This window comes from Panulirus ornatus, chromosome 59, assembly GCF_036320965.1.
Source record: "Panulirus ornatus isolate Po-2019 chromosome 59, ASM3632096v1, whole genome shotgun sequence".
In the NCBI taxonomy this organism is placed as follows: domain Eukaryota; kingdom Metazoa; phylum Arthropoda; class Malacostraca; order Decapoda; family Palinuridae; genus Panulirus; species Panulirus ornatus.
This window is the reverse complement of record NC_092282.1, coordinates 12,757,048-12,766,486: the sequence shown is the minus strand read 5'-3', so window position 1 is coordinate 12,766,486 and position 9,439 is coordinate 12,757,048. Positions and strand designations below refer to the sequence as shown.

The 9,439-nt window shown below is 44.2% G+C and overlaps 1 protein-coding gene across 1 annotated transcript in view; it reads left to right on the top strand.

Annotated features, from left to right (window-relative positions):
• LOC139767350 (uncharacterized) overlaps window positions 1-1,045 on the top strand; it is a 69,578-nt gene extending 68,533 nt beyond the window's left edge. Inside the window, exon 4 of the mRNA XM_071696672.1 lies at window positions 1-1,045. This exon is cut by the window's left edge and continues 130 nt beyond it. Within this exon, the coding sequence (XP_071552773.1) occupies window positions 1-272 (272 nt within the window). The 3' untranslated portion in view covers window positions 273-1,045.
• Window positions 1,046-9,439: the final 8,394 nt, after the last annotated feature.

The following is a 9,439-nucleotide window of genomic DNA, read 5'->3' as shown; positions in this document are numbered from 1 at the left end:
CCCAGGTCATCTTACCAGCATCTGCTCCCGTAGAAGGCGCTGAAGAACCTTTAGTAGAAGTGGAAGAAGAAGAGGAAGAAGAAGAGGAAGAAGTGGATGTAGGGGTAGAGAGGAGGCTGCCAGCGACAGGGATGGACGTTCAGGGATGCAGTGGGGAGGGTGTCCCATGTCACAGTCACGGGTACGAGGACGGAGCAGTGGAGGTCATATACGCCAGGGGGTCTGGGCGTGAGGGCCTTGTGCCCCATGGCCTGGATGTGGCGGGGCAGTGACACGGGATGAGGTGGGGGACAGTAGTAACAAGGAATTAGGCGAGACAGCATCACAGGAAAAGGTGTAACAATGATATAGGATGAGGTGGAGCAGTGACAGGGTGTGGTGTGAGGCAGTAACAGAGGAATAGGTGAAAGAGTAACACGGGTCGAGGTGAAACAGTAACAAGGGATGAAGTGGAGCAGTAACACAAGATGAGGTAGGGCAGTAACATAAGATGAGGTAGGGTAGTAACACGAGATGAAATGAGGGAGTAACACTGGATGGAGGTGGAGCAGTATCATGGAATGGTGAAGGGCAGTAACACGGGATAACGTGGGACAGCAACATGATATGGGGGCTGGGCAGTGACATGATGTGGAGTAGGAGAGTAACATGATGTGGGGGGTCAGATGTATAACCATGTCTGGGGCAATGCAGTGAGAAGAAAAGACCTCTAGAGAGTTTTCTATTCACTCTCCACCAACACCAGTGAAAGACCAGAAGACTTGCCCTAACCCAACAGTGATCATAGCTCTGAACACGAGAGAAAGTCCAATAATCTTATCTCCCATACGGTGAGAATTGCCACTTGTAGATCAAAAGCTGTATATCCATGTATAGTATAGAGTATCTTTTTTGTCCAGTTGAGATGATTAACCATGATGCTTTTCTATATGGTATGAAAATAGGTCCTTTTCTAAACGTACTTTAATTGTTGCTGATAGATGTATGAATGTAGTTATATGTAGGGCAGTGAAAGCTATACAAATAAAATGTGTATTCGCTCTAATTACTTGTGTCTTACTCCCATGTCATGCAAGGTCTACATACAGCAGAATTAACAAAATACAGTCTCAAAAAGCAAGCCAGTTACTCCTAGACTCACATACACTGTATAAACACATATACACACCTCATTGCCTATACACAAGTACATAGACGCAAGCAGAGAAGCACACGAGTGTAACATAGACATAAACATACATGCATGCTCTTTGTCCTCACCACCCATGTTCAGGACTCCCTTCCATATCGCTCATAAAGCCAGCTACGTTCACAAGTCAGAAATACAGGGTAAGAAGTGTAGAGTTACTGTGTGTTTGTCTCTGTGAGGCGAGTGCTAGATGATAATACTGAAGAGCAGGTAGATGTTCAGGGTTAAGTGAGTGGAGGTCGCATCTTGTAGCCTCTGTAGTTAATCGTAATAAAAACCCGACGGAGACAATGTTTTAGAAAACTCCGCGAGCGAAGACTGTGGAGTGGATGTTAGGCCTACAGCAGTAAATGCACATGAGACGAACTTAGTCTTGTTCTAAGAATACTCACTTCTCCTGGATTCGTCTGAGTATTAGGTAAAGTCTTCAGTGAAGACGACACGGACATGGTTACGTGCTTCTTCTCAAAACGCTTCACAGTAATCCGGTAATTATACGTACATGTCCTTGATGGAGGAATTATAAATATCAGGTCTCTATAGCCAACAGAGAAATAGGTGATACAGAGATTTAGATTTGGGAGGAATGTGAATATGTCTTGGGTAAATCTAGTCCCCAGCCAGAAGCTGAAATGGGCCAGGACATCTGGTGCCATTCAACCTTTTCAGCCGAGAATGGTTGGAGCTGCTGTAGGGAGAAGGCGGCCGCCCGAGGATCTGCAAACCTGTCAACAAATGCTCTTCTTTGACGGTTGAATGACAGGGACCAGTGGGAGTATGTCTCCAACTCTCTCCACCAGGAGGATCCATACTTTAAATGGGGTTGATCCCCAGGGGGATCTAGTAACTGCAGTGGCCTTACCCACCATATCAAGAAATGGCTGAGTCCATATTCCCTACCAACAACTGGGTAAGTCCATCATCCCTCCCAGCCATTGGGTAAGTCCATCGTCCCTCAAAACAACTGGGCAAGTCCACCGTCCCTCCCAACAGCTAGGTAAGTCCGTCATCCCTCAAAATAACTGGGTAAGTCCGTCATCCCTCCCAACCAATGGGTAAGTCCATCGTCCCTCAAAACAACTGGTAAGTCCTTCGTCCCCCCCAACCACTGGGTAAGTCCATCATCCCTCCCAACCATTGGGTAAGTCCATCATCCCTCAAAACCACTGGGTAAGTCCTTCGTCCCTCCCAACCACTGAGTAAGTCCATTGCCCCTCCCAACCAATGGGTAAGTCCATCATCCCTCCCAACCACTGGGTAAGTCCATCGTCCCTCCCAACATCTGGGTAAGTCCACCATCCCTCAAAACAACTGGGTAAGTCCATCATCCCTCCCAACCACTGGGTAAGTCCATCGTCCCTCAAAACATCTGGGCAAGTCCTTCGTCCCTCAAAACAACTGGGTAAGTCCATCGTCCCTCCCAACCACTGGGTAAGTCCATCGTCCCTCAAAACATCTGGGCAAGTCCTTCGTCCCTCAAAACAACTGGGTAAGTCCATCATCCCTCCCAACCACTGGGTAAGTCCATCATCCCTCCCAACCAATGGGTAGGTCCATTGCCCCTCCCAACCAATGGGTAGGTCCATCATCCCTCCCAACCACTGGGTAAGTCCATCGTCCCTCCCAACATCTGGGTAAGTCCACCATCCCTCAAAACAACTGGGTAAGTCCATCATCCTTCCCAGCAGCAATGGTAGCATAAACTGGTAGGAAGCACCTGTAAAGGAATGGTCCAATGCAAAATGTTTTAACATCCATATTTTTTTTTTCCCCCTCTCTTAAACCTGGATGACCTGGTGCTTAAATTCACTTGCTCTGCTCGCTTGGCAACGGAGGCGAGAGCTTTATACACGATCAGGCTCTAGCTATAAAACTGGAGTCAGTCGCTGAAATCTATTAAATCAATTTACTGTTCTCTCATTTGTGGTACCAAATGTTTTAAAAGCTTTGAATTACATTCTTTTTTTCTTTTTACAAATTACTTATAGTCTAAACGTAAAGGAAAATAAAAATAATTCTCAAAAGGTTCAGAATAAAAAGTGTGGACGAAAAACAATTTGTCACATACGCGCCAAATGAAAATATGTAAATTCGTCACGTAAAAAGATATTTACATATTGTTCAGACTGCTGATGGGGAGGCTTCACGACCGGCAACATCCAGCTAGTAACGAGGTACTACTGTAACGGCCCGGCACCATTGGCTGACGCTCCCTTCAATTTCCGGACCATTGTGCGTTTAAAGAGCCACTGTGATGGGCGCTTGGTCCCAGTCAGCCTTCTGGGTCCCTCGAGCGAATAAGTGGCTGGACGAGAACACGCCGCGAGGCAAATCGCCTGACTAGGTAGGTGGGGGGGAAGCGCTTCCTGCGCCAGAAAGAACAACTCGTAAGTTTTGAGACCGTCCATCAATACACGCGAGTCTGTCTACCTTAAGGGGAGTGTGTGTGCAGGGGAGGAGCACGGCACGCCATTCTCCTTGAATTTATATATACAAGTTCAACCAGCATTCCTATTGCTTTGGGAATATGATATTCATCTGCTGTCCATCTTTCTTTTGCAGTTTTACAGTTCTACTAGATTGTCATACATATAAGTTTATTGCATTTACTATTTAGATGATTCAATCTTTCATTGATTATTTTTTTTTTGTTCACCTGTACAGTTAAGCGTCTGTGAAGAGATATCTTCGTACATTCTCTCGTGCGAGAGAAACATCCCTATTCAAGGGTAAGTCCAGTGCACTCCAGAGAGGATCAGATAATGTGTGTGATGTCTCCTTCCAGAGATAGAAGACCCAGACGTATCTCGAGGAAGAACATATGGAAGACGTTGACATTTTGTGGAGTCTGTCGTAGCAAGATGGACGAAGGACCCATCGGCGAAGAAATGAAGCACTCCCTTTCCTCACGGGAAGGCTTGTGGTTTTGAGAGAACACCCAGATGGAATCCTACGGTAGGATCATCGGTCGTGAGCGAGGGTAAACAGGATCCTCACAGGAAGGACACTGGCCTTGAGGGATACAGCATCCAGCCTGGGCCCTAGCCTCACGCATCTGACAACACACCCAACACATGTACGTTTTCTTTTTTTTTTACATATTCTATAAGCTGCCATCAGATGATCCATACTCTCCTTCCGTCTGTGTTCAACCTTCTGTTATTTCCGCTTCTGTGTGGACGTCCGACGTAGTGATTTACTGGCTCAGTGCAATATCACCTTTACTCACGTGAACTCTCCCATTTCGAGTCGAGATGACAGTATTGACGTGGGTATTGAAGCTTTTTAGCAAGCTTGAAGGGAATGACGCAACGCACGTACTCGTATGTGATTACTAAAGCGCAATTATATGTGTAGACAAACGTACCTAAGGACCGTCTTATGATGGCTATGAGACAGAGTATTGCACTGAATGTGTATAACATCATCCGGGACTTGTTCCTTGAAGAGACGTTTGTAATCTTGAATGTAACTAGCACCAAGACTAGGTAGAAAGAGTCTCTTCCTCATATTCATACAGTTAGATTTCAAAAGGCAGTGATGTGAAATCAAACTTTTCACACATATTTTCCAATGGGATTTTCTTTTTGTTACAACTGCAATCCTATTTAGCTAATAAGATCATTACTCTGTCTTGAAAACCCACATGACATTAGATTTGTCTTATGAAAGAAGACTGCAAGTTGTGGACATTTTCATATAATGTTACAAATTGCAGGATTTCCTTAATGCAGTATTTTACCTTCATTTCACCGAATCATATAAGAAAATGAGGACATATATACACACTCTGTCCATTTCCTCACTCGAGTTTCTTTTCCTCTCTGAGGCTCAGATGTCCAAGGCTACCTCTCCTCTTCACCTTCAAATCTCGAACTATAATCATTATTATCATTTCCGCTCCAAGGACCGTGTTTGTGCTCACTGAAGTACAAAAACACCCATTGCTCGCCTCGTGCATCTTGAATCTCCTAACTTTGATGCCACCTGGCTCAAAATGTCTTTACCCTCTAAAACTTTGCTTTTATGTTTTCCTGTATTTTTCTCCCACCTCCTCCAGCTATGCATAACTTTTCGACTACCAAACTTCGTGGCTTGAGATATTGCTCTCTGCACATCCACGCGGGGGTAGTCTTCCATGATGAGGATCTCTATGTACACCACAAAGACCGCCTTCGTTCTACTCAAGATGATCCAGTTAAAGTCGAGGCTCTGTCTTTTTTCTTATCCTCATTCATGGTCAGGAATAAGTAGCTAAACACACACACCACGAGTTTCTGATAGTCAACAATACTACTTTATCGTACACGACGTCCTCTTTTCCTCCGAATCCTCCCCCTTACAGATGTAATGTTCCTGCCTTCTTATGATCTTCCGACCGTACTCTTACACCAGTCACTTCTGGCTGCGCATGTCTTCCCCTTCTTCTCCTCTTCGGAAACACAAGATTTGTCACTGTGAGAGCGATCAATGGTCCTTCTTGCGCAGCTTTTACACTGACCTTCCCTTGGGACCAGTAGTGTGTCGTTGGTAGGGATGTCTCCAGATGCGCTGACCATATAGCGGAAGTCCTCTTGAACAGGGATGGAGTATCACCTCCCCTTCAATATAGATATTTATCTTTCCTCTCGTGGATCGATCGCTCTTGCTCTGATGCTTGTCACATCATGGTCAGAGTGTACAGAACCATGAAACTCTTCCTCCCTAGAGTAACCCACACCGCGCCTTCATTTCCCCTCAGAATCACCAGCAAATTTTTTTTTTTTTTTTGTAGAGTTGGGCACACTTTCCGAAAAGGGGACTTTTGTCGATATGGCCTCTTCTTCAACTGATGATTTTTTCAAGTTCTTGATCAAAAGCATCTTCAAGAACTATGATTCAACCAACGCCCCTTAATTTTCCCATCTGACTAATGTATATCTACCGCCCCAGCTGACATAATCATTCTTCTTGGCAACTCATTTTCCTTGAAGTATACTTAGGTTTATTCAACTTCGACTCCTTCACACACGCTACTCACATCGCCTCATCCTTCAGCCCTTCCTTACTCCAGTACTCGTCCTTCTACTCGCGCTGAACGTACTTCCTCCTTTAATTTGAACTTATGCAGGGAGCAGTAAGGTAGCTGAATTCAAAAGCGTTATAAATCAGGTTTTTTTTTTACCTATAAAGGTCTGTAAAGGTTTCTTTCTACCTTCCGGTTTCAAAACATCTCAACTCAACCAGTTATGTACTAAATTATGGGAACACGCTTGATGGCAGCTGAATCGACCCCTTTGTCTCTGCCTGTCGAGACAGAGGGTTCGGTATTGCTTTGACCTGGCAAGTCCCACTCTCTCTCTCTGCCTGTAGAGACAGGGGGTTCGGTACAGCTTCGATCAGACGTGTCCTTGTCTCAAGTCTCTGCCTGTCGACACATTAGGTTCGGTACAGCTTCGATCAGACGTGTTCTAGTCTCACTCTCTACCTGTCAACACATTAGGTTCGGTACAGGTTCGACCAGACGTGTCCCAGTCTCTGTCTCTTCCTATCGAGATAGGGGGTTCGGTATCAGCTTCGACTTGAGATGTATCTGGATTTCAAGACTTCAGCGTGTTTCAGGAGTCTTGCCCACTGTTGTGCCTTCTTTTCACCATTTTGTCTATTCTTTGTCGTGGATTCATCAACATTTCACTCATTCGGCCACCAGACCAGACCACAGACCAGACCACCAGCTTCGTAGGCACAGCACAGCTTTAAGGAAGTCTAGTGAGGAACTGTTCACAAGAGAAAATAGATCAGAAAAAGGAAAATCCCTGATCTCGTTAGCCCTTGTTGATGGATTGAATCACACGCAACAAGCCAAAGGTTTTCAAGTTTATACTGGCTATTCCATTAGTACATCAGGAATAACATAAAAACAGACTGAGTAATTGTAAGTATTCCGTCCACTGTCCATGATATAAACAGATTCTCTTTTTTTCTTCCATGCTTGTAAGTGACTTAGATGACTGATGAACTCTGTTGACGTCAGATGCCATTGGAGGTTCACTGCGTCCTTCAGGTCTAGACTAATTGCATCTTGGCCCACACCAGCTGTCTAGCTTGGGGAGCCCGTAGAACTCTTCCTCCTGAAGATTCCTCCTCTTCCCACGTTCCATACTTCTCTCTCTCTCTCTCTCTTGCCTTGATCTTATATCAATTTGTCTGTCTGTCTGTCCCTCTCTCTCTACGATTCTTTCTCCGTTCCTTTCACATTTCATCATTTTGTTGTTCTTCAGTCTGTATTTTCATATATGACTGTCAAAGTTTGTAGGTCTCCAAGCCAACCCTGTCCACTTCTACCGAAATATTTTGTAAAATCTCCAATTCGAATCGTTCCATCAAAAAAGATTGAGAGATATCATCAACATCGACACTTCATTTACTTTGCACGACAGATGATTCAGGACATTATTTAAGGGAATGTGACTCTATTCTAAACACGTAATGTAGGAATTCAGCAGGTTTATAGACAGCTCCTCCTCTCGAGCATCGCTTCCACGCAGGCTGAAGGACACATCAGAATTTGCTTTCACAGCTTCTGGGAAAGTTAAGTCAACTGCACCGCAGTCCATTGATAAAGATGAAAGGATTGATAATGCGCCAAATATCAAGGTTCATATTTCTTCTCGTGCGGGAACCAGAATGTGTGATCAGGCGAGAAGAAATTTGGGTCTTTCCTCGTCGTCTTCACCTAGATTCGTGTCTTCCTGGCTTTTACCAGAGTCTCCGGTGACATTGCTGTGTTCTAGTCCGATCTTCTGTGGATAATTGGTTAATCATTATATATAATACTCTTACAAGAGAAAGAATCTTCTTTATCAATTGTTCGTTTTAGCATGGTGGAGTTGCAGGTAAGGGTGCATGAGCAAGCGGCAATAGGAGATACGAAAGATTACTTTTCATAAGTTGAGGCTAGAAAAATAGTTCTTTATGTCAGCTGTGGTAAGGAGGGCAAGTGAATGCCCTGATCAAGGTAACACGTAAACTGCTTCGACCATTTGAGACTGGTCACCTGAACACAGCGAAGGTTGCAACATCGAGTGAAGCAATAAACATACATTACGCAGGAGAAATAGCACTGGTGTCGTATTAACTAACGCGTAACATATATTTCATATATGAAGAATGAATTTCTTGAGGTCAATCTTATTTTCACATGATTTCTCTCCTTACTTTCTTGAATTGCTCATACTAGTTCGTCTGTCACAAAACTCAAAACCGATTCCCTGCTCACACACACACACACACACACACACACACACACACACAAGCACACAACACGCTCACACAGAGGTGAGATGAAGAAGGGAAGATTTTATTGCAATCTTTAAGTTTCTAATGTCTTTTCTATGACATCGACAATGGACAGTTCGACGAACGATGTAGAATAAGCAACCAGGAACCATAAAGTGAAACTAAGCAATAATTTGTTTGGAAAGGCGTTACCCACTTGATATGTAGGCGACAGTAACACCCTGGATGGTGGCAGAGAAAGTAGATGGGAGAGAGAGAGAGACAAAAGAAGGTCCTTTAACTTACATCTAAGTTGTCTGGTTTAGATTCACTTATAAACTTATCTGTTCCTATACAAAGTGGATCAAGTAAGTCTAGAGCTGTAAGAAGGTTTTCTTCCCTTCCCTCCGGCAACAACAGCCGGCAGGAAACAAAAGAAAAGAAAACAAAAACAGACTGGAAGGAGGACCATGCATTAGTGAAGTGGGCCTGCATGGAATTTAACAGGACACAACGAATGGGAGATCCGACTATAAGATCTTGATGCACCGTCCCCACCTCCGCTGGCGCATCAGTAAATATTCTTAGGATTTGGGAATGAATCTGCCAGAGGTCAGACTACTCTGCTGGTTTATATGATTTATTCAATTATTTCACAGTCCTGACCATCTATAGCTCTACCTCATAGTATGTATCATGCGCCGATTTAGAGAAAAGGGCCAAGGACCAATCCCTGTGGCACGCCACTCGTCACGTCCAACCAGTATGAGGTTTCGCTATTTAGAATTACATGTTTCTCTATTTCAGTGTGCCAGTCACTAATCCAGGCATTTACTTCGTCCTCTATTCGACACAATTCTGTTTACACAGCAGTCTCTTGTGTGATACATTATCGAATGCTTTTTGAAAGTCAAAGTATTTACATCAAAGGGTACTTCTGAGTCCCAGTGACCATATATGACACTGGATAATTCTGAAAAATTTGTTAGACAA